The 27851-nt window shown below is 47.6% G+C and overlaps 2 protein-coding genes across 9 annotated transcripts in view; one reads left to right on the top strand and one right to left on the bottom strand.

The window, feature by feature from the left end:
* Positions 1 to 4750, top strand: part of Dnajc16 (DnaJ heat shock protein family (Hsp40) member C16) — a 38673-nt gene extending 33923 nt beyond the window's left edge. For 5 of the 7 annotated variants that reach the window (XM_048816275.1, XM_015485667.2, XM_015485669.2 and 2 more), the window contains 2 exons: positions 219 to 389; positions 1071 to 4750. In XM_048816275.1, the coding sequence (XP_048672232.1) occupies positions 219 to 389; positions 1071 to 1470 (571 nt within the window). In that variant the 3' untranslated portion in view covers positions 1471 to 4750. Of the gene's footprint in view, positions 1 to 218; positions 390 to 1023 lie in introns of all 7 variants that reach the window. The other 2 variants (XM_015485668.2, XM_048816276.1) reach the window with 2 other exon arrangements.
* On the bottom strand, positions 4500 to 14764 carry Agmat (agmatinase). Of its 2 annotated transcripts, none has more exons than XM_015485670.2 (7): positions 14323 to 14764; positions 12255 to 12457; positions 10547 to 10595; positions 8883 to 9078; positions 8114 to 8293; positions 7188 to 7272; positions 4500 to 5579 (listed from the first exon to the last, which is right to left on the bottom strand). In XM_015485670.2, the coding sequence occupies exons 1-7, from the start codon at positions 14592 to 14594 to the stop codon at positions 5506 to 5508; spliced, it is 1059 nt and encodes a 352-aa protein (XP_015341156.1). In that variant the 5' UTR covers positions 14595 to 14764; the 3' UTR covers positions 4500 to 5505. The 2 variants fall into 2 exon arrangements, with proteins under 2 accessions (XP_015341156.1, XP_015341157.1); XM_015485671.2 differs by lacking the exon at positions 4500 to 5579 and adding an exon at positions 6020 to 6081.
* Positions 14765 to 27851: the final 13087 nt, after the last annotated feature.

The raw sequence follows: 27851 nt of genomic DNA, 5'->3' as shown, positions 1-27851 counted from the left end.
AGCAAATTAGTGAGCCCTAAGCAACTTGGCAAGACCCTGTCTAAAAATAAAAATAGAATAAAGGGAGCTGTGGACGTGGCTCAGTAGTCAAGCACCCCTGGGTTCAATCCCTGGTACAAAAAAAACAACAACACAGTGTATCATTCAACCTGTTCCCTTTTAAAGTAGTGGCATCAGCTGCCCTGGTAACATCTTAACTTCTCCCCGTTTCCCCACAGCAAGATTCCTAAGAAAGGCTTCGTGGAGGTAACAGAACTCACGGATGTGACATACACCAGCAACCTGGTGCGCCTTAGGCCAGGCCACATGAACGTGGTCCTCATCCTGTCCAATTCCACCAAGAACAGCCTGCTGCAGAAGTTTGCCCTGGAGGTGTACTCGTTCACTGGGTAAGCGCGGTGTGAGGAAAGAGAACCCAGAAAGGAAAAAGACCTCAGCGGATCAGAGATACTTTGTGAAGCGGTGGAGGGGCACAGTTTCAAGAGGGAACTGGCACTGGCTACGGCCAAGGGCCGAGCTGTGTAGGGTTTATTAGCGCCTATCAGGGGAGGAGTTGGTCAGATACTTTTGGGGGTCACGGGAACCTGGGCAGATCTGGGAAATGACGAGAGGTCAGAGCCCTAAGTTTCCTTTTTCCTGAGGGGTTGTAAGTTTACCGCCTTCAAGGAGTCTGCGGGGGTGTGGAAGCCGCAGGGAGAGAGGGAGCAGGTGTGCACCTTTGGGTGAAGGGCCCCCGGGGACCACCGTGCCCACTCCTCTGTGGCTGTGGGCTTGATCCATGCAGCGAAGTCTTGGACACTTCGGGCCATCACGGGGGCCCTCTTTTCCCCCTCAACTTTCATGATCTCTCTGTTCAGAACAGAGCTTGAAATCCATGCTGCTCCCTGAGCCCTTCAGAAAACAGACTGTCCCCGCCACTCTCTGAGCCAGCAATGGGTCGGGGCGGGTGAGTGAGACAAGGGACTGTCACAGGCCCTCGGCTTCTTCCTGTGTCCAGGCCCCTCCTTTTCCTTTCCTTTCCAGTCTGACTGGCGTGGGAAGCGCCCTGAGTCCGCCCCTTCTCCCCACAGCAGCAGCTGCCTGCACTTCTCCTTCCTGAGCCTGGACAAGCACAGAGAGTGGCTGGAATACTTACTGGAATTTGCTCAAGACGCAGCCCCGATCCCAAACCAGTATGACAAGCACTTCCTGGAGCGGGACTACACTGGCTACGTCCTGGCCCTGAACGGCCACAAGAAATACTTCTGCCTCTTCAAACCCCAAAAAACAGTGGAAGAGGAGGAAGCCATGGGGTCCTGCGGTGACCTCGACCCCTCCCTCCCCCTGGGCGAGTCTCGGGGGAGACCCTCCTGTGGCCTGGGACCCCGGCCCATCAAGGGAAAGCTGAGCAAGTTGTCCCTGTGGATGGAGCGCCTGTTGGAAGGGTCCCTGCAGAGGTTCTACATCCCCTCCTGGCCCGAGCTAGACTGAGAGGCTTCAAAAAGAGATGTGAACTCTCCAGCTTTTTAACATGCCCCAGGAACAGGTATTTTTCAGGACTCAGTCACCACGGACAAAGCATAGATTTTAGATTCCTCTTTTAGAACAGTGGTGGGAAGAACCTCTCCATCCGGCCCTCACTCCCGTCCTCACCTGGGAGGGAAACACGCTACAGGTTCAAATTCTCTAGATCAAAATATTTCCCTTTGGGTTTTTTGACTTCAGTTGAATGCCGCACTATTTAAATAGACTGCTCATTCCCTCCTCTTTGCTGCCCCTGTCCCGGGCTCACACCACCTGCCCCTTCCTGGCCCTTCATTGGAGAAACAGCGGCACCCAGACGGAACCTCAGGAGCCTGTCCCACAAGTCCAGTCACTTGCCCCTGCGCACCCTCAGGCCCACGCTGGCCCCTGCTGAGCTTCTGCCCAGGCGCATGCTCCCCACCCTGACCACCACCTTGCCTTCTCGGCCTGCCCCTTGAACGAGGCCTGGTGCCAAGCAGTCTCATGCACAGTGGTGGTTCTGGGAGTCAGTGGCAAGAAGTGCATCTTGCGGGGGATCCCCCACAGCAGTTTGCCAGCCACAGCTTTGAAAGGAAAGGGTCTAGTGGGGTCTCCGCATAGGAGCCTGTTTCCTCCCCAGCCAGGGGAAGGGAGGTCTGGGCAGCGGCTGGAGGGATCCTTTGTGAGCATCACATCACCCCTCCATCCCGGGGAGGAGTCTGCCCAGCAAGAGCACTGTCATGACTTTGAGCCGTTGACCTGTACGTTCTCAGATGCCTTTCTGCCTGTCGATTGTAGGGTGTGGATATTAGGAGCCATAACTTGTGATCTTGTTCTCTGAACGTAGATAAGCTGCTATATAAAGCCAGTAGATGTCAGACTGAAAACAGATTATTCCTGCCTGCCAGAGTCGGGGAGGAAGCTCTTCACTCCGGTGGCGTCTGTCTAGTAACACTCTAGACACATCTTTGTATCAAGGAACTTAAACCCTCAACAGCTGTATTTTGAACACTGTTACACAAAAAATGCTTTGTCTTCAAGTCTTCTTTTGTGACAGGTGAGCTCAGACGGACTCTAGGCCCATTTTGCAAGCAGCCTGCCTTCCGCCTCTGGCTGTGCTTTGGCACTGCGGCTTTGTCGCTGTTACCCTCTCCCTCGACGGTCAGCTCTGGGTTTGCTGCACACTCTACTCGGGCTCTGGGCCCCTTGAGGGCAGGCCTTTGTTTTTAGGGCCAGACCATCAGGAATTTGGACAATTTCCAAGAGTGGTCTGTCTGTCAAAGCAAATGCCCTTTTGTAGAGTAAAGGGCAAAAATCAGGGATGGGTCATTTACTAAGTTAGTATTTCTTTAATCATAATTGCTTTAAACCAAGCCACTTGGATCCTGAATAATTTAAACCTTGAGCTACAGTGGTAAATAATAAATCATATGAGCCCAGGAATTCATACAGCTTCATGGAGTCAGTCTAGAGCTTTATTTAAATATAAATAAATCACTGCCAGGGCTTCATTCTTCCCACGATCCTTTGGAAGTGGATGCTCACTCTGGAATCCCTGTCTTGTGGCACCCAGCCCCGAGAGCTCCTTAGCTCTTTGATACACCAGTCCTTAAAATTAATTTCTGGAGTTTTGTTTTGTTTGGATACTAGGGACTGAACCCAGGGACACTTTACCACTGAGCCACACTCCCAGCCCTTTTTATTTTTTGAGACAGGGTCTCGCTAAGTTGCTTAGGGCCTCGCTAAGTTGCTGAGGCTGGCTTTGAATTTGTGATCCTCCTGCCTTCGCCTCTGGAGCCACTGGGATCACAGGTGCGCTGTGCCCTGCCGTTGTCTGGATTTTTTATGGCCTGTTGCTCATGTGAACAGTGCTTTGTTCCATTGGCAGGCTTTTGTTTTTAATTTCTGGTACTAATGGAAAACCAAAAACTCCCCCCGATTTTTCCCCCCTTTTTGTACCATTAAAATGAAGAGAACCTACAGACCACTGCACTTTCCATTTGCACTAGGAAAGGAAAATGGTGATTGGAGTTGACAATAATCCCGGCAAATATTTCAGTCCAAAAATTCTGCAGCTCTGTCGGGGGCTGATAGATGTGTTCCACGAGGACGCTAGGGAGCTTTTTAGATTGAATTTTATCCTTAACCATGCAAGCCTTTCCTTCTGAATGTTATTTCCATGAGTTTTATTTTGTGTCAAATGTATGAGCCGTTGTGACACTCAGCCAGTGCCACCACTTCTCATTCTGATGTACGTAATCACCGAACCCAGTTGGGGTGTAACTCTCTAGTCTTCAAATATCAACGCTGATGTTCTCAGAGGTTCTCAGAGGTGGGTATTTCTGGTCTGTACAGACTGTGCATCATGTTTAGCAGAGGAATGAGAACTAGCCTGAAGTGAGTCTTTGTAGAATACTCTCCCATCTCAGAAATACTTGTTTATCGCTCAGGTATTTGTCTAACACTGACGTCCTTGGCCCTTCCTCTCCACCAGCAGGACTGCCCCGCCTGGGAGGCATCCTGGTCTTCCAGGAGAGCTGGGTTGTGGTTTTCAAATAGGTGGAACTCCTCCTGATTCACATCCTCTTCTACTCTAGCCTGTTACTTATTATCATCCTAATCAGTTTGCAGCTGCCATTAGTGCTTAAGAGTTCCCCTGGTGTAGAAAGACAGGGGAACTACTGTTAAGTGATTTGCTTTGTTTGGGAATAGAAATTGGAAACAAACACCCAGCCTTGTTTTGTTTTGGGTCCCTTTAAAATAGAACTCCTTAAAAGCTGATGCAGGGGCAGGGATACAGCTCAGTAGGTAGAGTGCTTGCATCTAGTGCAGAAGGCCCTGGGTTCAATCCTCAGCACCACACACACATAAAAAAAAAAAAACTACTAAAGCTGATACAGGGCCTGGGGAGTGGCTACACCTGCCTACAACCCTAGCACTGCAAAATAAAGAAACATGCAAAACACTCTTAGCCTCAACTTACATTGTCTCTTGAAAAACACACGCCATATGGCAGCTGCTGACCCTGTTGAGTTTATTCAGAAAGATGATGGTACTTGGGAGACATATCTAAGAAGGTGACTATTTTGCACTTTTGATACCCTTAGGAACGAATAACTTATTTGGCAAATTGTGTCTTTTTTATGTTTTAGGGTTTTTTGTTTGTTGTTTTTTAAGTTTTGTTTTTTGTATTGTGAACAGGCACTGAAGCTGATATTGTTTTAAGAATATTACAGACTGAAAACAAATAAACTATTTTAATGTGTGATGACTGTGGGTAGCTCTTGAACTGCAAGATGATCATCTTGAAGTTTCTCTCAGCAACGCTTGGGATCAGCACAGCCCAGCTGCAGATTTCAGGAACTGCTGGCCAGAAGAGCGTGTTGGCTTAAAGTAAATAATGCAAAATTGAGTCTCCTAGAGAGTGGATTAGAAGGTTCATCAAAGGCTCAGCTGATGTTATCTGGGCTTCTGGGGACATTTCTTTATTAGGAACTGCATGTTGTTTTTCTTCAAAGATCATTTATGTTTTCAGTGATCCTAAAACCAAGATGCGGGGCTGGGAATGTGGCTCAGTGATGGCATGAGTGAGGCCCTGAGTTCAATCACAGCACCGCAAATAAATAAATAAACCAAGATGCAGCTCTGAGCTCCTCAAAGGAGCTCTATCTTAAAGGAAGATAGTATTGAAATGTGGAGTCTTTGTGCACTATCCTTTCATAATTTTTTTTATTCCTTCATCCCATTTTTAGATGACCTTGAGTGAAATTCTCCCTCCACTTCCTCTCCTCCATCTTTCATCAAAGAAAAAAAAAATCTGAGCAGTTTCAAGTGCCTCAGTTTTTAAAGTCAATTGAAACCCTTAGAAATGTGTTTGGGTTAGAATTCTGAATGTCCTTGTTCTATAGCCACCAACGACCCTGAGCAGCAAGCTGTCCTGGCCTACCCTCTTCAGTACTGCTCGCTAGTAAGCTCCTGAGGAGTGGTTGGCAGTGCATCCATTTTGTCTAGAAGAGACAAGGTTCAGGCAGTTGCCACTTTGGGGAGAACACACAGCATCTCAAACAGCAGGTTAGCCGCCAGGAGGGCTGTATTCCCTAGGACAAAATCAGAAGAGTGAGACCCGGGTGAGTGGAGCACATGGCCGCCCTCCCTGCTGCCCATCCCCCAACACCCACCCTGGGGGTGCCCCCCTGGCGCTCTGCCCTCCTCAAGCAACAAGTAGAAATAGTATTTGAAAATTCAGAAGCTTCTTGGTTTACACTTAGATCTTTTTCCCCAAAAGGAAATTTTATAATAATGGCATGTACTGTATTATATTTATCCTCTGAGGCTAACAGGCCTAACTTTATGAGCTTTTCTAAATCAAAATTATTGGCCTGGGGGTGTAGCTCAGTGGCACAGCACATGCCTGTGCATACGAGGGCCTGAGTTTAGTCCCCAGCGCCAAAAGAAAAAAACAAAAATAAATTAAAACTATTAGGACAGCACCTGCTTGGAAGATCTTAACCAGCCAACGCCCCACTGTGTGTAAACATTATGCTTTGAGAACTTACTTAGAGCTCGTTGGTAGAGGGCTTGCCTCACATGCATAAGGCCCTGGGTTCAATCCCCAGCACCACAAAAAAAAAAAAAAAAAATTTTAGGGTTGGGGATGTGGCCTGTGGCTCAGTGATAGAGCATTTGCCTGGCATGTATGAGGCCCTGGGTTTGATTCTCAGCGCCACAAAAAAAAAGTGAAGTTTCAGAGGAGGACAAATCATGGCACCCATCTCCTCCTGATATGGGCAAGCTATTAATACCTGGCACCTCCAGAGTTTTATCGGGGTTGCTGCTCATATTTATAGAGGCTTATTTTCTCCCCTGTCAGACATACTCAGCAGGTTCCCCAGGCTGGAGGTGGTGGTGCACACCTCTAACCTCAGCTACCCGAGAGGCTAAGGCAGAAGGTTCACAGGTCCAAGGCCAGCCTGGGCGATTTAATGAGACCCTGACTCCAAAAAAGGCAGGGAGGTGCCCCACTGATAGAGAACAAGGACTTTGGGGTACTTCCCCCAACTTCACCCTCTTTCAGCAAGAAGCAGCTTGGAGACGTAGTCGCCCATTTTTCCATAGAAATGCAATGTAGAAACTGGCAATGCGGAGATGCCACAGTGGGCCATCTTATGCTCTGAATACAGCCCTTGCTGCTCTGCCACTGCAACTTGATTTTTTAAATGGATGTGGTTCTCTTCCCCTCGCTGCTCCTCCCTAATCTCAGGGGAAAAGGGATTGCCTTTCTTCCCCATTTTAGGCACAATTTTCTGTCCCTGAGTACACACCCACCATAGGAAGGAAGTAATCTAGGCTTTGGGCCTGATACCAGAAGATCTCAGAAATGACTATCTCCCAAGTCAACAAGTGGATTACAACTCAACAGACCAGTGGACTGTAGCCTTAGAGTCACCTTAAACCCTCCCACCCACCCCCTCCCCATTTCCTGTTGATGGGCAGAATCAGCCTCTGGGACAGAAGTCTCCTGTGTTTCTCCTTTGCTAGCAAAGTAGTAAATCTTCTTTTTCTTTTTCTCAAAAAAAAAAATAGGGCCGGGGGTGGGGTGTTGAGGAAATGCAGCTCTTTGGTGGAACACCCCTGGGTTCAATCCTCCATGCCAAAGAAAACGTGAACCAGCAGCTGCCCACAGGTCAGTTTTCCTGCTTACTCACCAGAGAGATCGTACAGCGGGGAAACCTCCACAAGATCACAGCCCACCACGTTTAGGCCCTGACAGCCCCGGATGGCCTCCAGAGCCTGTCCAAGATGAGAACCATACTAGTAAGTTGTCATTACTGGAATCATTAACGAAGAAAAATGACCAGTGGAGAAGATTCCGTGGGTTGCTCCGGGCACATGCCCATCCTTAGAATTCCTGCAGCCACACCGGTGGCCTCCCAGAGGCACGAATAACTAGTGCCCGGTCCCTGCTCCTGAGCACTTCACTGATGATGAGACAGGCCAATCTGTTCAATGTCGTGTATGAAAGGGCTTTAAGAAAAGCAAGCCCAGAATAGAAAAAGCACAAGTAACAGCCTGGAGAGGAGAGGAGGAGGAAGGCTTCCGAAATGTGGAAACATTTCAAGGCCTTGGCTAAGCTCAAGTGGAAAAGAAGGACATCCCAGGCCCAGGGAAAGAAGGGGTAGACACCGTGATGGGAGGAGCCCAGGTAGTGAGGTGTAGTCTGAAGACAGGACAAGGGAGGGCAGGTAGGAAGACGGCGTGGAAAGGGTTTCCATCCTGCAGGCAGGAAGCCCAGAAGGAGGATCTGCAGAGGGTGAGGATTTTGTTTCAGAAATCCTTCCAATTTCTGAATTCTAAGGGCACCGCAGCCAGGGTACAGTGCTGCATGTCTGTAATCCCTGCTACTGGGGAGGCTGAGACAGGAGGCTGGCAATTTCAAGGCCAGCCTGGTCAACTTGGTGAGGACCTGTCTCAAAAAATAAAAAGGACTGGGATGTAGCTCAGTGGTAGAGCACCCCTGGATTCAAGTCCAGTTCCATGAAATCCTCTCCTGATACTAAAGACTACAAGTCCTAGAAGAGTGGGGTGTCAAGTTTCCCCTGGCCCAGGACTCTTCCTGGGGAAGGCTCCTTACCTGACTAGGGGTGAGACCAGCAATTTCAGGCGTCCCTGTCCCCGGGGCATAGGCAGGATCCAAGGCGTCAATATCAAAGCTGATGTAAAGGGGTTTGCCTCCCATCTGCTGCCGGACCTCCGCCATCAGAGGGACCAGCGACTTCATCCAGCAGTCTTCAGCCAGGACCACACGGAAGCCCTGAGGAGGGGGCAATGGAAGAGCTGGAGGTCAAGGCCAGCTCCTTGCTCAGTTCTTCATGGGCACATCACATCCGACCCTCAGCCTCCCACGGGGAGGAACTGCTGTCCCCGGCTCACAGGTAAGGGGAGGGAGCAGGGTCAAAGCTAAGCACTGAACAGGGAGCAGAGGGAAGCTTTGCTAAGGCAAGAGACGGAACCTGGGCTGCCCACAAGAGCCCCTTCTGGATGGTTCTGTCCAGAACACTGCCTTGGCAAGCCCCAACAGCAAGGGAGGTGTCTTCCCACTTGGATCTTTATCCTGTGTTGACCCCAGAGCCACTCTACCAAGTGGTAAGGATGAGAACTCAGAAGGAAGCAACCTGCCTTGTGTTGGGACCCCCACCTCTTTTCTGAGAGGTTGGTTGTTTCTTTTGGCCTCCCCAGCCCCCAAACAGGCCTCCTCTGCCTTACTAGCACCCTCACTCCTCTTTGCCACATGACCCTCTTGAAGGAAAATCAGCCCTTTGACCCTACCTTGAACTTGATTAGCAAAGCCCTGGCCACATGATAGGCAATGGAGAGGAGTTGGGGGGCATTCAGTCTTTCACCTGGTTCCTGTTGTATCTGTAGGGATCCAGGGTCATGGAAGAGCCCCGGATGCCAATCTGCACCACCCGCTGACAGTCCAGGAGGCCCTCCTCCACGCACCGCCGGAAGGGTGTCCCATGGTAGAGCTTCTCCCCCAGGGCCTTGTCGGCAGTGTCCAGGTGGGCGTCCACATGCAGCAGCCCCACAGGGCCATACCTGAGGACAACAGGACAGTTAGAGGCCAAACATCCCTGTGGGGCCCAAACACAGCCACCCTTCAGGTCGCCAAAACTTGATGACAGTTCAGAGTCACAGAGGAGAGACTTGGCCTCAACTACCCACGTGCCAACTGGTTTGTGTCTTCAAATCACTTAGCATCTCAGAGCAGCGGTAAACAGAGCAGCCAGGCAGAAAGAGACACGTAATTAGGCTACCACCCAGGGTCTCCCATCCAGGACTGCTGCACCTTCAGAGGGCTGGAGGGCTGGACAGGGTGGCAGTTGTAATTCCAGCAACTCCAGAGGCTGGGCGGGAGGAATGCAAGTTCAAGGCCAACCTTGGCCACTTAGCAAGACCCTAAGAAAGTTAGCAAGGCCCTGACTCAAAATGAAAAAGTAAAAGGGCTGGGAGTGTGGCTCAGTAGTAAAGCACCCTGGATTCAACCTCCACAACCAAAATTAAATGAATAAATGGATAAATAAAAGAGCATGGGAGAGAGCTCAGCTAAAGGCCAGACCAAGCAGCCACGGCGATTCCGACTGCGGAACCAACAGGGAGCTGTGAGCCGGCTCTTCTCCAGAACCACCAGCAACCCTGAGGACTCCCCACGGGGACATGTGGTCCCCGCCAGTGGGAGGCAGGCGCGGCTTGGAGACAGGATCTGTCTCCATGTACCTCCAGCCGCAAAGCTGCCCATACGCCCTTCCCAAAAACTAATTCTGGAGCTGCCACCCACTGCCTCAGCCCTCTGTCTCCTCCTCCAACTAAATTAGCCAAAGCTGGTTAGTCCCTGGTTGACTTCATCCCTGAAAAGACACTGCCTGTCAGGGCTGGGGCAGTAGCTCAGTGGTAAAGCACTTGCCTCACATGTACGAGGCACTGGGTTCGATCCTCAGCACCACATAAAAACAAATAAAGACACTGTGTGTTCATCGACACTGCCTGGGAAAGGGGCCCTGGCACGAGAAAACAGGGGCCCTTCACTGCTGTGCCCGTCACAATTTGGATTCAGCCCTTGAAGCGAAACAGAAACCAAAGTGAACTGGGGTTGTGTATTTCACGAGGGGCTTACCTTCCCCAACAGGCCAGTGGAGAGGGCTGGGTGCGTACCAGAGCAGGTCTGGGCCAAGGGAAGGGCCAGAGACTGACAGACACACCTGGAGCTCAGCCTTAATTTTTTTTTAATTTTTTTAGTTGTACATACCTTTATTTGATTTACTTATTTTATGTGGTGCTGAGGATCAAAGCCAATGCCTCACACGAGCTAGGTGAGCGCTCCACCGCTGAGCTAAAGCCCCAGCCCCTCAGCCTTAACTTTGATCTCAAAAGCAAGTTGGTTGGGATTTTCCTGTCACTCCCAATAACCTGAGTCCACAGCAGTCACCCAATACCACCTGGCAGCAAACCGCTGCTCCTTAGCTCCTGAATCTTGAAACCTCACTTGGCCAAGCCATTTGGGACTTACTTTTTTGCCAGTGCTTGCAATATGGGATACGTGATTGTGTGATCTCCACCTGCAAAGCATAAAATAGAGAAATATCTGGAACATGAGTAAGATGATCATGTGCAACAACCCCGAGTTTGCCAATTCTGCCTCCCTTTCAGCTGGACTAGAGGTCTAAAAACACAGCCAAAGAGCGATCTTGGTCAATAGAGGGATGCTTAAGATGTCACTGTCACTGAAAAGAGAAAATTAGATGAATCTATGAATTGAATTGCTTACAAGTAATTCCCTAGAACAACTCTGTCCAAGAGAACTTTCTGGGATGATGGAAATGTTCTGTCTGCGCTAGCCAATATGGTGGCTGAGGAACTGCATATTTTAATTAGTTTAAACTTAACATGTAGCTAATGGCTACCCTTTTGAGCAGTGCAGGCCTAGGAAAGTATTACTATTGATAATTATTAATAATCAATAGTTAACGTTTATTTAAGCCTAAAATAGGCCAGGCACAATGATGGGCAGTTTATGTGTTCATTTGTAGTGGCAGAAATCAAGCCTACACCCTCTCACATGCCAGGCAAGTGCTCTACTACTGAGCCACATCCCCTAGCCCCTTTCATTTTGAGACAGAATCTCACTAAGTCACTTAGGGCCTCACTACATTGCTGAGGCTGTCTTCAAGGTGCAATCATCCTGCCTCAGCCTCTTGAGTCGCTGGGACTACAGGTGTGCCCCATCATGCCCAGCTAGGATGGGCATCTTGTATGCCCATTCATTATATGCTTCTTCCACAATACAATGGGTAGGCATTATTACTATGCCCATTTCACAACGAGGAAATGAAGCACCAAGCAGTGGATACAGTAACACAGCTAGTGAAAGGTAGAGCTGAGATTTCAAACCTTCCACCTAGAAGCCAAGGTCCCTACCACCATGCTGTGCAGACTAGGACCTCTCATTTGGCAAAAATAAATTGGAATATTTAGAAAAAGTTCTGGGTCATTTTAACTATTTACAAATCAGAGAAGAAAGAAATAAGAAAGTGAGAGTGGAGGAGGGTGAAGGGAAAGTTACCCTACGGGTTGATTAGGATCCTGACCAGGACAGACACCCTTTGCAGCTCTCCCCACAGTCATGATGAACATTGTCTTTGAAATCCTTGGAAAGTCACAGGGAGTCCCTACTGGCAGCCTTCCCCGGGCCTGGGATGGTGAGACACATACTGGGGTATAACATTTAAAGGAAGCCATAGCACTTAGTAAAAGAGCGACCCTATTTTAACACAGATTTTTGTTTATTTGTTTGCTTGTTTATTTTTGTACTGAGAATTGAAACCAGGAGTGCTCCACCACTGAGCTATACCTCCAGTCTTTTTTACTTTTAATTTTGAGACAGGGTCTCACTAAGTTACTGAAGCCGGCTTCCAACTTGTAATCCTCCTGCCTCAGCCTCCCAAGTTGTTGGGATTATAAATATNATTTTTTTTTTTTTTTTTTTTTTTTGCATCCTTCAAATTATACACCAAAGCAAAGGCCTCATCCTCCTTCCCCTAGTCCACCAGCCCTACCGGCCACACTACTCCAATATTTTACATATCCTGTCCCCAGGGACTAAAATAAAGGAATTAGAATGTTCTCTTTCCTACTGTTACCATCTTCTGCAGAAGTAGCAGTACTCAAGCGAATGACAAATGAGCCCAGAGAACTTCCCTCACCCTAGCAGACATTACCCAAGGTCAGAGGAACACAACCAGCTGCTACTATTTTCTGATAGGCTTCTTGAATTAGCCGGCAGCTGTCCTGAAGGTTGTAAAGATTGACATTCACATCGCCCAGGTCAGCTACTGTGAGGGACTGGAAGGGCAGGGCCCCCGTGCTGGGATTGACTGTCCGGAGCATCACAGATTCTTCCCGGATGCGTCGGGGTCCGAATCTGGAGGAAAAGAATCACCTGTCAGCCCCATGCCCAGGTGCGAAGGCTCTCTCTGCTAGGCCAGGCTTTAACAGCTCGGGTCTGCTGACATTCAAGTAGTCTCTTCTGCGGGTTTTTGCCTTGCAGGATGTTTAACAGCTTCTCTGGCCTGTACCCACTAGATGTCAGTAGCACTTTCTCCCCCAAGTTGTGACAAGCAAAATACTTCTAGGCATTGCCAGATGTCCCCTGGGTGCAAACCCACCCCTACTGAGACCCACTGATCATATATATATATATATATATATATATAATTTTTTTTCTTCTTTTTGCGGTGCTGGGAACAAACACAGGGTCTTGTGCATGCTAAGTAAGCTGTCTACCTCCCAGCCCTAGTTTGTATATTAAAGAAATTAAAGGCACAAATTTGCTGGGCATGGCGGCACAACCTATAAGCTCATCAATTTGGTGAGGCTGAGATAGGAGGATTACAAATTCTAGATCAGCCTAGGCAATCAAACAAGACCCTGCCTCAAAAAAATGGGGGGGGGGGCGGCTGGGGATATAGCTCAGTGGTAGAGCATCTCTGGGTCCAATTCCCAGTTCTGCAAATAAATAAAAACACAGAGTTAGGGGCCCACTCATCACCACTTATTAAATGACATTATATAATATTTTAATCTCCCCAAGACTCAGTTTCCAAATCCATATGATAATAATGGTATTTACTTCACATCCTTGTTCTAAGAAATGAGGTAATCTATGCAAAGTGCCTTACATTTGCCAGGGACTAGAAGGGAGTTCTCCTTCAAAGAATAGCCTGACAGTTACAAGAAACAGCCCCCTGGGAGACATCTTGCCTGGGAGACACCCTGCAGCCATCCATCTCCCTGAGACATCCTGCGGCCATCTGTCTTCCTGAAACATCCTGTGGTATCTCACCTTGTGAAGACATCCAGCAACTGCCGATAAGAGAGCTCCCCCATTCCCAGCCCATAAATACCCCTGTGTGAACAATAAAAGTTTGCAGCTTGATCAGAACTCCTGTCTTGCTGTCACCTTTCGTGACTCTTGTCCCTTCATTCCTCCCCATCTAGGTTCGCTGCCCACGTTGATGTGTCCTGCCGGTGGGGACATACATTTAAATAATAAATGGTGGCTTTGGAGCTGGGCCTATGGGCCACACCTGTAATCCCAGTGACCCAGGAAAATGAGGCAGAAGGATCACAAGTTCAAAACCAGTCTTGGCAATTTAGCAAGACTGTCTCAAAAAACAAACAATTAAGGGCTGGGGATGTAACTCAGTGGTAAAGTGCCCCTGGGTTCAATCCCCAGTACCTACAAAAATAAATAAAATAAGGCTTTGACCATTCAGACAGTTACAATCAGATTCGAAGAGCTGAATTAGAAATTGCTGATGCTCAATAATTAGGAAAAGGGGTTTTACTTTCTCTAATTTAATCCTGAGAAATTTTCCTTAATTCGAGCTTCTTTGCTTCCCCGCCACCCCCAGTCAGTTATACTTAGAGATTTGGGGAAGGGGCAGCCAGTTTCTGTTCTCAAACAAAATGTCACCTTCCACTGTAAGGCCGGGTGGAGAGAGCAGAGAAGGTACCCACATCCTCCATCCCAGCAAGGTCCCAGGAGGGGGCTCCAGAAACCCTTCCTGACCAATGATGACACGAGAGGACCAGCCCTCCAGTCACGTGTTGAGCCCTGGACCGCTTGTGGAGGAAGGAGGGGAATCAAAGGTCTCTCAAACCATTTTGGAGCCGGCCACCAGCTTCCAACCTACCCAGGGTGAGCGGAGGTGTCTGTCCGCGCGCCTTCCACGCTCCATAATCAGTCCCAGCCACACGTCCCAACCCCGACGCCGGGGACCTTACCTCGCACCGGGCCGGTTGGAGGTCCCAATGTCCAGGGGCACCCCAATGAAGGCAGCGTCCAGCCCCTCCGGGGACGTCTGCACGGGCAGGCGCATCATGGAGCAGATGCCCACCGACCGGGCCACCAACTCGGGGCTGGGCGGGTGGTTCCGGGGCATGTCGGAGGCCCGGCGGCTCGGGCTGCGCCCCGGGAGGCAGAGCCCGGTGGCAGGACGCGCAGGCACGCTGGACCCCAGGCCCCGGGTGCAGCGGGTCGCCAGCAGACGCAGCATATCGCCCGCCCGCTTCCGAGCCCGCGAGGCCACCGGACCAGAGTGCCCCCGAAGGGTCCCACTAGCCCGCAAGGCGAGAGTGCCAGCCCGGAGGGAGCCGCGGGGCTCAAAGGACAGGGCGCCCTGCGGATCAAAGGCGGGGGAGGGCTCGGGACCAGCGTCTCTGCCCCCAGCGCAGGCTGAACTTCAGCCTCTGGCTCCGTCGGTAAACAGCCAGCAGGGCTCCCAGCTCCTGCCACCGTTCCTGCCCCAGCTGCGCCCTGCGTCCCCCCGCACCTGGCCTCTGGCAGGCTCTTCTCCCATTCGGAGTATTATTTTTAAAGCCCAAAAGGTTTGAAGGAAAAGAGATCTTTCATTAAGCAATGGAAATGGAAATGCATTTTTTAAACAATAATGTATCAAGACATGTCTGAGCTGGTTGCTTTGGCGCTCACGTGTAATCCCAGCGACAGGGGAGGTCAAGGCAGGAAGATCCAAGTTCGAGGCCAGCCTCAGCAACTTAGCAAAACCCTGTCTGAAAAAATAAAGAAATAAATAAAAAAGGCTGGGGATGTGGCTCAGTGGTAGAATACACCTGGGNTGACATTGGATGGCCCAAGTTTGAATTAAATTGTAACCTCTATACAAAGATGACACATTGAACCCACATCACCCCAGCCTCCACTCTGCAGGACCAGGACAAAGTTCTCTAGTGGTAAATAATGAGTTCATTGTTGCAAGAGACCTTTTGGCGAGTCCTGACCATTTTCCAGAACAAATTCAACAATTTCTGTTATTGTCAACACTCAGATTCTACTATTTGTTTCATATCATTTGTCCTAAGTGTATCATTTTCTTACTCCTGATTTTTCTTTCCATAAGGCAAATAAAAAGAGACACAGTGAGGAGATGCAGAGGCAAGAAGAAGAGAAAAAGAGTGGCTGTCCCTCCAAGAAGCCAGGTTTCTTTATATCAAAAGTTCCATAGGGGCTGAGGATGTGGCTCAAGTGGTAGCGCACTCGCCTGGCATGCGAGCGGCCCGGGTTCGATCCTCAGCACCACATACAAAACAAAGATGTTGTATCCGCCGATAACTAAAAAAAAAAAAAAAAAAAAAAAAAAAAAGTTCCATAGCTCCTTAGTACCGTGACTACATTATTATTTAGTATTCCTTTAATCCCAGGTGCTAGATAATTGAGACCAAAGTCCGGGCTGTTTAAGACAGCCCCCTTTTCTCTAAGGACATTACCATAGTAACTAGATACTGCACCTGTAGAGTTATCTTACTAGCTTCAAAGAGAAATTGCTGGGCATTCCGAGGGTGGAGGACAGAGCACCTGTTCCCCCCCAGTCCCGGAGTTTGCTCACCAGAGAAACGCTTCCCTGTACATTTCCACGGCCAGAATACCTACAGGTCCCTATATTCCCAGGAGCTGTGTGCCTGAGGTGAAGGTCGAAACTGATAAGACTCCAACACAGAGTTTCCTTGTAAAGTACATTGCTATAGCAGCCAGGCATCCTGTGTCTTTGCACAGAAACTTCCTAGTCACCAAGCAGGCCACAATCAGGCAGTTTACCAGAGACCCCAATCCCAGACACAGATTCTACTATTTCTTTCATATCGTTTGTCCTGAGTGTATCATTTTCTTACTCCTGATAGAGCTATGCAAGTGCTGTACCACTGTACCCTTGGCCAAAAAAAAAAAAAAAATTGATATTTTTTTTTATCATGTTTAGTGTATTAGTTCATTTTCCCATATCAAAATGCCTGAAGCTGGTTACTTATAAGAAAACTCACACAGTTTTGGAGGCTGAGAGACCAGCTTGGACATACCTGTTGGTTAGCCCTGTGCTGAGGGCTACACAGGGGTTGCTATCGAAATGGTAGAACAAGAAACAGGAAGCCAGTCTTGCTCTTTTATAACAACCTACTCTCTTGGGAACAAACTGGGTCCCATCAGAACTACATTAATCCCTTCTCACGGTGACCCCAAATTACCTAATTACCTCCCAATACACCCCCACCTTTTTGCTGCCACCTCTAACACGGCCACTGGAGACCCTTAGGGATGAACCACATCCAAACCATGCCATTTGGAATACATGCCTATGTTAAAGAAAAAAAAATTCAGTCACACTTGCTAAGGCGTGCGAAGGAAGACTTCACTTAGGATTGTGGAAATGGGTACGGGACTGTTGCAATAGGGTTCTGCAGAGAGGAGACAGAGATCGGGCTCCAGTCAATACAGCATGGTGAGTGGCTATAGCCAAGGAGCGGGTTATGGGGGACAGTCGATGGAGTGACCAAGAGGAAATGCTCTTTACCAAGGGTAAGGAGTGTCCTGGCTCACTCGACCTAGCTGGATGTTCGCTGAAGACAGGGAGGGGGAGAGCAGACTTCACCTGTGGGAATTGATTGGATACTGAGAATGATCAGATATCCACAGTATGGAGTTCTTGCTAAATTGACTTTGTAGGGTTCTTTGCTAAAACTTGATTTTATAAGAAAATACACAAAAAGGCCCAGAAGATGATTCAGAAACCTGAATAAAGTTTGACCAAGCAAAGAATCTGTCACATCCAAGTGTGTCCAAATCCAGCCAGGCACAGTGGCGGACACCTGGTAATCCCAGGGACTCAAGAGGTTAAGGTAATGCCTAGCATGTGTGAGGCCCTGAGTTCAATCCCCAGCACCACCAAAAAAAACGGCCGAGGCAGGAGGATCATAAGTTTGAGGCTAGCTGGGAAACTAAGTGAGAGCTTGTCTCAAAGTTATTTATTTGTTTGTTTGTTTATGGTTGTATTGGTACTGGGGATTTGCAGGGTTTCTGTTCTCGACTAAAAGGCTCAGGGGTCACTCCAGTTGAACTGGGCTGACTGGGCTGTGCAAAATAACCACACAAGAGACACAAATACCTTTTTCTTTGGGGTCCCTGTGATGGCTCCTCTGACCTTAAGGGTCCACAGGAAGAGAGAGCGAGAGCTCCCGCTGACCCCTTTTATTGAGGAGAAGCTGTTCAAATGAGGCAAGGGGTTAGGTTTCCGGGGGCTGAGTGTCTTCATGATGTCCACTGTCAGCAGGTTGACTGACACCTGGGTAGGCCACACCCAAGGGCACAGTAAGAGAAGGGGACACACACAAGGCACTTCCGTGGAAGATTCTATCCTAAACGTGGCAAGGGGTTATATTACAAAGGAACAGATGAGCGTAGCTCCACCCATGGGGCTGTAGCAAGACACACCCAGGCAAGAAGACAGTCACTAGAACCCTAGAAGAGCAGGCAGTCTAGCAGCATGGGTGCCTGACACCACATCCCCCAGCAGGGGAGTTAACTTAATCACATGTGAGGTTGGTCTCCCACAGGGATTGAACCCAAAGGCACGTTACCACCGAACTTTACCACTTTTCATCCAGTCCTTTTTTATTTTTTGAGATAGGGTCTTGCTAGATTGCCAAGGCTGGCCTTGAACTTGAGGTCTACCTATCTTGGTCTCCATAGTTGCTGGGATTACAGGCATGTGCTACCACACCAGGCTAAAATAAAAATTTTTAAAGAAGGACTGAGGATATAGCTCAGTGGTACAGTGCTTACCTAGCATTCGTGAGTGAGGTCTGGGATTCAAAGCTGTTTATTTTGCCTATAATACATCTCATGGTATAGTTCACAAACTCACATGGGGTTACCTCCAACAATACCATTTTTAATACAGAATGCAGTGTGAGCCGGGTATGGTGGCGCACACCTGCAATCCCAGGGGCTCAAGAGGCTGAGACAAGAGGACCTCGAGTTCAAAGCCAGTCTCAGCAATGGCAAGGAGCTAAGCAACTCAGTGAGACCCTGTCTCTAAATAAAATACAAAAGAGGGATGGGGGTGTGGCTCAGTGGTTAAGTGCCCCTGAATTTAATCCGGGGTAAAAAAAAAAAAAAAAAAAGATATATATATGAGAGAGAGAGAGAGTAGTGAGTAGTGTGCATTATTTGAACATGTGATTGGTTATTCAGTCTCAGTTCAGCATGACCCATGAACATCTGAAACCAGATTAATCTCACCACTTTTCTCCAGATACTAAGTAATTGGCCCTGTCTATCCCTCATCCTCTAAAATGAGCCTCCTGCCGTTCATTTACATGTGTAAATGTAGCCACCTAGGAGGCTGAGGAGGAGGATCCAGGTTAGAGGCCAGCAATTTAGCAAGACCCTGTCTCAAAATTGAAAAAATAAAAAGGGACTGGGGATGTGGCTCAGTGTTAAGCTCCCCTGGGTTCTATCCCTAGTACCAAAAAAAAAAGAAAGAAAGAAAAAACACAAAGTAATAATAATATAAGCCTCCTAGAGCAAGAGAAAGGGAGGAAAGAACATGGATTTATTTAAAGACCCATCCCTGAAGGGGGGGAAAAATCACTGTTACGTAGTTTCAATGTCAAGCCAGGAGAGGGCCCAGAAAACCTCTGCTTGATCTGCTAACAGAGAGGAAGAGAGGAATTCAGACAGTGGATAGAGCTCTCCCTCACTCAATCAGGTGACAGTTTATATCACAGTTATGACACAATTTACATCTGTCCCCTTCAACTGACACCTGAGATTATGGTAACAAGGTAACTTTAGGAGAGACCCTAAAGACTGGACGCCTCTCAAACCATCCAGAAAAATAACGGAGTCATCTGACTTCATCCTGACACCTCGGTAGTTTTATTACACATTGGGCTATCTTAATGTAGTCTTTGCACCACTTAAAATTTTATTTTTTTAATATTTTATTTTAATTAACTATTATTTATTTGTTTGTTTGTTTGTTTGTTTATTATTGCTTTGCTGGAATTAGGCTTATCCTTCCTTCCTTCCTTAATTTTTCTTTTTCTTTTTTTTTTTTTGGGGGGGGGGGTGGAGCCAGGGACAAAATCCAGGGGCATTTAACCACTGATTCACATCCCCAGACCTTTTTATTTTTTTATTTTGAGACAGGGTCTCTCTAAATTGCCCAGGCTAGCCTCAAACTTGCCATCTTCTTGCCTTAGGCTCCCAAGGCACTGGGATTACAGGTGTGCACCCCTGCACCCACTCTTAAAGTTTTCTTGAAGAAAACACTGAGATTTTTTTTTTCCAAGCTCCAGCCAGTCTCAGATACATTTGCTTTAGATGGCACTCCATGAGTGTAAGGACTTCAGTTGCTGCTTCTACCTGCCCCCTCTTGGTACTAGGGATTGGACCCAGGTGTGCTGTACCACTGAGTTTATTGAGACATGGTCTCGATAAATTGCCCAGGCTGGCCTCAAACTTGGGATCCTTCTGCCTCCGCCTTCCAAATGGCTGGGATTACAGGCATGCACCACCACACCCACCTAAATTAGCTACTTCTGAGTAGCTCCTCTTGTCTGCAAAGTGAGAACTGCCACTTATCCTTCCTGTCTGCCCAGTGATGACATACTGTCACCATCAACCTGCTCCTTAGAGAGAAAGGCATTAGACAAATGCAAAGGATGATTATTAATTTTAAACTATATACTCTGGCTAAATAAATCTGACTCAAGTTATTAGTAAGACTGAATACTCAATAATTGATGATTAAAGGGACTGTAACTTAAAGGACACATGGGAAACTGTGTTTTAGACAAAAATGCCTCTTTAAGCCAATGTGTGCTAAGCAATAAAAAGGAAGAAAACATTGTATGTGCTTGGAGGATAAGAATGCTTGAAGTTCAGATAGAGGGTTCACATAAGTCAAGCGTCTGTGAGACAATGTGTCCTGTGGCCTAACAAAATCAGTGAGACCATAAAATATTTGTTCTCTTTTATGACTTGCATTTACATCTCAATTTCTTCTGAATTCAACGGTTGACATATTGTAAGGGTCCAGCAAACGTTGGAGGAAGAGACCACCAAGAGACCGTGGCTCATGCAACAGCAAAAGGGGTTTATTGAGGATCCAATCCAGCGCGCTGGGGCTCCGTGCTCACTCAGGAAGGGAGAGCAGCCCAGAGCCCCGAGGAGGGGCTGAGCACTGCTTAAGTACACTTTTTGGGGAGGGCGGGGACTTTACATACATCACAGTCTCCTTTAACAAATCATCATACACCGCAGGAAAATCAAACAACAACTCCTAAACATGATTAGTTCATTCATTGGCGGGAACAGGTCGGGCGGGGGTGATAGGTCAGTTCTAAAGCAGGGTACACATTCAAACTGATTGGTTTAGGCCCTGTGATGTCTACGTGCAAGGTCGCACAGGGTCCTAGGTTATTAAACAACCAGGCGGTCAGGGGGAATATTTACTGGGCAGTTCCGAGTATTGTCTTAACAGCTACAGGAATTTCAGGTTTTGCGTGTAGCATAGGAACTTAACAATACTTGGTCCTTTACTTTTTAACTCAGGCCTTGCAGCTTAGAAACTTTACAACACCCGGTCTTTTACACTTTAACTTCAATTTCTCTTACCCTTACAATACTTTCATTTGTACTTCCGATTACCCTGTAAAATATTTATGTTTGATAAGAAACTGAAATGCTAAGACAATGATGTTATTGTACCAGGACAATTAGAGATGGCCTTACCTGTTTGATTTAGGTCAGAGTGATTGGTAGAAAAGGAGCCTCATCACTTACTGAAGAACTAAGAAGGGGACAAAAGGATCCCCGGTGTTGACACCTTTCCCAAAGCTACTATCAAAATTGTTTTGGAGCTCTTTTTGTAGACTTCTCTTGCCATGTTGCCCAGGCTGGCCTTGAATTTCTGGGCTCAATCCATCCTCCTGCCTCAGCCTCCTGAGTAGCTGCTACAGCACCAAACTAAAATGAAGCAGTTTTTGATTGGGTTGGTTTTTTATTTGGGCGGGGGCAGGTACTGAGGTCAGATCCAGGGCTTTGCACATGGTAGGCAAAAGTTCTACTGCCACAGTCTGGCTGGGCACAAATCACCAAGCCACCACAAAGCACTTGTATGTTCAAACAGGAAACTTTATTGCCCGAATTCCACCAGCACTCCACGCACATTCCCCCGGCCTCCGAGCCTACCCCACTCGGACCTCCAGGAGAACTCCAAAGTAGGGGGCGCCCAAGGCAGCAGGAACCACCCGGAGCCACCCTATGGCCAGACAGCATGGGTCCATATACAACTGAATACACAGCTTAACATAACCATCATCATCTCAATGGCTCCCTGGCGTCACCTCTCAACCACTCCCTTCTGGCAGAACGCCATGGTCATCCCAACTAGGCTGTGGCCCTCAACATTCTACCACTGAACTACAGCCCCAGCTCTTAAAGGGTACATTTTTGTAGATAATTACAATCATGAATAACAAATCTCAGAAATTTCCATTTTGCCTGGCTTTCATTTTTCTGCTGGCAGGCAAGAAGAAGATTGCAAAAGCCCATCAGCAAATGTTGCAAGAAAACACCATAAGCTCATCAACAGCTGTTTGCTCAAAATAGTTTATCCATCTAGTCTAGCTCTCACTGGGCATGAGCCAAGTGCCAGGCATTGGTTTAGTCTGCCAGGGGTAGAAAGCAGGACAAACGCTTTCTTCCCCTGGAAATAACTGGTTATAAATTCAACAGTATATAATCCAATTTAAAAAGAGTTTCAGCCTGGTGCAGTGGTGCACACCTATAATCCCAGCTACTCAAGTAGCTGAGGCAGGAGAATCTCAAGTCAGAGGTCAGCCTGGGTGTCATAAAAAGACCCTATCTCAAAACCAAAAGAAAAACAGACTGGTGATGTAGCTTTGTGGTAGAACAGTTGTCTAGCATGTGTGATGGCACTGGGTTCCATCCCCAGTACCACAAAACAATAAAATAAAATAAAGATACACTAAACAAAAAAAAGAAATTTCAATATGCAGTGATTTGGGGGTGTTCAAAGTGTTGCAGATGGGCAAGATATTTGGACTTCTGCTTTTAGAAATAGAGACAAAGAAACAGACTTTATTTACTTTGCTGCCTAGAACAAAGAAAAGAAGGACGGAAAAAAAGGAAAGAAAGGTAAAAAAGTTTTCAAGTCCCACTGGACATTGGTGCTGGGGCTGGGGCTCAGGGGCAGAGCACTTGCCTGGCACGCGTGAGGCTGTTAGACCAGGACGCAAGAAAAGACCACTGACTCCAATTAAAATCAAATTAAAGCAAGCTTATTATTTCGACCGGCCGGGCTGCCTGTCCCTCCCAAAACGGCGGGAACAAGACAGCACCCCAGCTTTCCTACAGCCCAGCTTTATAGCCCAGAAAGTTACACAAAGGGGGGTTACAGATAACAGAACTCTGACAAACATCACACTAATGGTAGTTTACAATTTTTGCTGGCCCCAACATCAGAATTTAAGAGGACCATTAGAGCCTCAGAGAGGGTCGTTGTCTGGCCAGGGAAGGCCAAGATTTGTGAGGCGTCACTAAAATTTCAGAGAGGGCTGCTATCTGGTCAGAGAGCCAGGCATGGGTGAGTTCAAGGCACGGGCAGGCATTCCAAGCAGGTTCAGAATTTGCAGTAATTTATAGTAAAGCCGAAATTATCTTTTCATGGCTTTGAGGCGAGATGCCCAATTTTAAGAAAAGATCAGGTTGGGTCTATCAAGGCTCTGGGTTCAATCCTCAGCACCACATAAATAAACAAAGAAAATAAAGGCATTCTGTACATCTACAACTACAAAAGACAATTAAAAAGAGAGAGAGAGAGAGAGACCCACTGGACATTGGGCCACAGAGGAAAGTAATGTTTTGAAAATGGATGACAAATAAGATCAGTGAGATTATTGTCCCAGTTCACTGCCTTGAGAGTTTCCAGGCTACCGTGCAGAGAAGGAAAACCGAGGCCAAACTCGGTGGAATCCCTGAGTTGAGCAGAGCTGAGAGTCCAAGGAGGCAGAGGCAGCTAGAGCATCAGAGAGAAGGGGGTCAGGAGAGAACCCCAGAGGCGGGTAAAGTACATGCCTCTAGAATTCAGCAGACCACTGCTGGGCACTTGTGTGTAAGAAAACGCCTTGGGCAGGTGCCGCAGTCTGGCTGGGCAAAAATTTACGAGCCACTCACAGCCTTGTAGATTCAAACAGCAATTCTTTATTCCCGAACTCTCACCGGCCCTCTACACGCACGTTCTGGGGAAATCCACCTCTCCACCGTGGTCTGAATCCCAAATACTCTCTGAATCCCGCGAGAACTCAAGGGGAACTCAAGGCGCGGGCGGGCGCTTGAGGCAGCAGGATACGCCCTATTCCCAGCAGGGTCCACCTTAAACCTGGAACCGCCCTAAACCCAAGGAGTGGGATACTCCCTAAACCCTGATCCGCCCTAAACCCAGATCCGCCCTGGTCCTTGAGCAAGGTCACCTTTCTCAAACATACATGCAATGTCACTGCAAATGACCTAGGTCCACAATGTAGAGTCCTTCCTCTAAGCAACATGGGGTAGGCTGACAAAGAAATTACCATGCGTCATTCCTACTTGGCAATGGCTCTCAGCAGGCAGGCATGGTGGTGCACAACAGCAATCCCAGTCACTCAGGAGTCTGAGGGTTCAAGGCCTGCCTGGGCGACATGGCAAGATCCTGAGAAAGAAAAGAAAGAGAGGAAGGAAGGAAGCAAGCAAGCAAGCAAGCTAGCTGAGGTTTGGGAAAGAGCTACTGTGGGGCTCAGTGGGAAAGCAAGAGCTTGGCATGCACAAAGCCCTGGGATCAATCCCAGCACTGCAAAATAGACAAGAACCATGTAAAAGGAGGAGAGGGGAGGAAGAGGAGGAGGAGGAGGGAGAGGAGGAGGAGGAGATAATAGGATTAGAGGGAAGGGTGTCTGGTGATCACACCTATTACTACCAGCTGAACTGGAAAAATCCCATAATTTATGGGGCATTGGGAAAAGTACTTATGAAGGTCTTCCTTAGGAAAATAATTTGAATTGCTTTGGTTCTGCCTAACAAATCTTAAAAGATTCAAAAGAGGAAAAAATTTTCCAAGTAACTTAATGGCATCCCCAAGAAGATCTACAGGAATACAAAAATACCCAGGACCAAACAACTCAAAACTCAAAATGTCTGGCAACTAATAAAAAATGACCAGGCAAGCAAAGAGATAGGAAAATATAACCCATAATGAAGAGACAAGGCAATCAATTAAAACTGACCCAGAACACCCTAGGTGCAGTGGTACATGCTAGTAATCCCAGCAGCTCAGGAGCTAAGGTAGGAGGATCCCAAGTTCAAAGCCAGTCTCAGCAACTTAGTGAGGCCCTAAGCAACTTAGTGAGACCCTGTGTCAAAAAAATAAAAAAGGGCTGGGGGCATGGCTCAGTGGTTAAGCGCCCCTGAGTTCAATTCCTGGTATCAAAGAAAGAGAGAGAGAGAGAGAGAGAGAGAGAGAGAGAGAGAGAGACCCAGAAGTGACACAGATGTTAGAATTAGCATCAATGACATTGAAAGTTACCATAACTATATTTCATGTTCCAAATGTTAAATAGAGACATAAGAGATAAAATTGAACTTCTATAGATGAAAACTATAATATCTGAAACCACAAGAGACAGGATTAAAGGTAGATTAAACACTGCCCCCAAAAATTGTAGGTTTGGGCTGGGAATCAGTAGAGTCTATGCTTAGCATTTGCAAAGCCCTAGGTTCAACCCCACAACCAAAAGGAAAAAACAAAACAGAACAAAACCAAATAAAATTCAGTAAGTCTGACTGAGAGAGAGAGAGCTCTTGCGTAGCATGTATGAGGCCCCAGGAGAGACCCCACCACAAACAGAAATAAAATTAGTTAAGTTTGAAAAGCACAGTAATAGAGGATACCAAGAGTTGGTGAGTGACAAAAGAAAGAGGAGGCAGGGAGAATAAAGCATCATTGAATTCAAGGTCAGATCAAGTGGCCTAATGCATGTGCAATTGGAGACCTCAAATTTCTCCCAAACTTGATGAAAATTAAAACCTCAGCAATTCAAACAATTCAGTGAACTCCAAGAACAACAAACTGTAAGAAAACCATAGTTCTTTATCTGAGTCAAAGTTTACTTAAGACATTTGAATTTCATAATTCCAATATAATGATTTTTGTAAATGTTAGGTGCAGGACAGGCTGAGTAAGTTGTCTGCAGGGCATGCCAAACAAAGTTAGCTGCAGGATGACCTGGCCACTCAAACCCTCTGTCTGGTTCTTTATCAACTATTTGCTTCAAGCCCAAATGCCCAAGCCCCGTCTCAAGGCCGAACACTTAAACCCCCTTGTGCCAACAGGCAGCTTGCAGACCCAGAGACCTCATTAGATTTGGGCTATAAAAACTCCCTCCTGCCGGGCCCCCTCTCTCTCTTGCTTTCTCTCTTGCTATCTCTCTTCCTCTCTCTCTCTCTCTCCTTCTCTTTCTCTCTCTTCTCCTCTGTTGCACTGCTGTAATAAAGATCTCTTGGTCTCTCCGAGTGTTGTGGTCACTTTCCTTCCAGTAAACTTTTACATAAATGAAATCCCATCAAGCCTATAAATCATTACACTGGGTTTCTGGATACCCAAATGTTTCCTATATAATTTGAGAAATTTCTTCTCTTGTAAATAGAACAAAAGTGTGCTAACCTTCATTGCTCTGTCTTTGTATTCAGAAACTATTTTGCCACCATTTGACCCTGGTTAACCCACTCCTCAGCATATATCCAAAGGACTTAAAATCAGCATACTATAGAGGTGCAGCCACATCAATGTTCATAGCAGCTCAATTCACAATAGCTAAGCTATGGAACCAACCTAGGTGTCCTTCAATAGATGACTGGGTAAAGAAAATGTGGTATATATGCACAATAGAATATTACTCAGCCATAAAGAAAAATGAAATTATGACATTTGCTGGTAAATGGATGGAACTGGAGACTATTATACAAAGGGAAATAAGCCAATCCTCAAAAACCCGAAGGCCAAATGTTTCCATATATGGATGCTAACACACAATAAGGGGTGGGGGTCAGAGAATAGAGCTCATTGAATTAGACAAAGGGGAATGAAGGGAAGGACGAGGGGATGGTAATAGGAAGGACAGTGGAATGAATCCCATACTTTCCTACGTTCATATATGAATACATGACCAGCGGAACCAGTAACTCGGCATTATGTAAAAGAATGAGAATTTATACTCCGTGTATGTGTATGTCAAAATACACTCTACTGTAATGTAAATCTAAGAACAAATTTTTAAAAAAGAAAAGAAAATCAGATTTGCCCTTATCTGATGCTTTGAATACTATTTTCATTTTTATTTATTTTTGCGTGCTGGGGATGGAACTCAGGGCCCTGTACATGTTAAGCAAATACTCTACTACTGAGCTACACCTCTGGGTTCAAGTTGTTTTTTTTTTTTTGTTTTTTTTTTTTTAATCGAAGCGTTGTGTACAGTCCCCATCGCGCACTTCCTCCAGCCCAGGCAAGAGCCCTGGCCTGCACAACAAGGAAGCCGCAGGAAGCCACGCCTGGCGCTATTACCAGGTCCTAGCACTTCTGCCTGCCAGTGCCTACGCCAAGTCCCTGCCGGACGTGGAGCGCGACCCGTTCCCTTGAGCTGAGAGGCCCAGGGTGGACCCTGGCTAGCCCGCCCCTGCAGCACCAGGCCGCCGGGTCAGCCTCCAGGATTCAGCGCCCGCCTGACGGTGGAGGCGGGAAGCCTGGGCTCAAGCCTGGAAAGGGGCTGCCACCCGGGAATCCCGCGGGAGCGAAAGCGGCAGCCACAAGGAACTTCCACAGCCACCGAAAACTTCCCGCAGCAGGTCCGCAGCCGAGGCGGACGGGCCGCCACCGGGTCGCCTAGCAACCAGGAGCCAAGCGCGCAGAGGCCAGCCATTGGCCAGTTCCCATCACGTGAGGAGGCACCACTGTCCACTAGGAGAGGGCGCGGCGGTCACGTGAGGCGGCACTGCCAACCTCTCACCCATCGCGATCGCCGAGGTCCTTTAGAGAAGCTGCTTGGTGCAGTTTCGCCCTGTCATGGTACAGAGTCCAGGCCTCGGCTGATAGGACCAGAGAAGCAGCCGTGGCCACCGAGGCCTTTATGCGCCCGCCGTGGCTAGGCGTGAAACGGTCCTGAATTGGTCGTGGAGGAGCATTTCCTCTGAATAAGACTTGACGTCTGCCAGGCGCGTGGGCGCCTTGTTCTCCTGGCGACTGGGGAGGCTGAGGCAGGAGGATCTCAAGTTCAAGGACAGCCTCAGCAACTTAGTGAAACACTTTCGCAATATTAAAAAACAGAAAGGGCTGAGGATGTAGCTCAATGGTTAAGCACTCCTGGGTCCAATCCCGAGCAACCCTCTCCAAAAAGAAAAAAAAGAAAAG

This window comes from Marmota marmota, unplaced genomic scaffold (assembly GCF_001458135.2).
Source record: "Marmota marmota marmota unplaced genomic scaffold, marMar, whole genome shotgun sequence".
NCBI classification, from domain to species: Eukaryota; Metazoa; Chordata; class Mammalia; order Rodentia; family Sciuridae; genus Marmota; species Marmota marmota.
Note: the sequence above shows the minus strand (reverse complement) of the source record. Positions and strands in the feature narration are given on the sequence as shown.

Excerpts from the sequence above, each read along its gene's own strand:
- Agmat (XM_015485670.2), bottom strand. The coding sequence starts at position 14,594 with ATGCTGCGTCTGCTGGCGACCCGCTGCACCCGGGGCCTGGGGTCCAGC. Across the intron at positions 9,079-10,546 it reads TTGCAAGCACTGGCAAAAAA|GTATGGCCCTGTGGGGCTGC; the intron begins GTAAGTCCCAAA and ends TGTTGTCCTCAG. Across the intron at positions 7,273-8,113 it reads CTGGTCTCACCCCTAGTCAG|GCTCTGGAGGCCATCCGGGG; the intron begins GTAAGGAGCCTT and ends CATCTTGGACAG.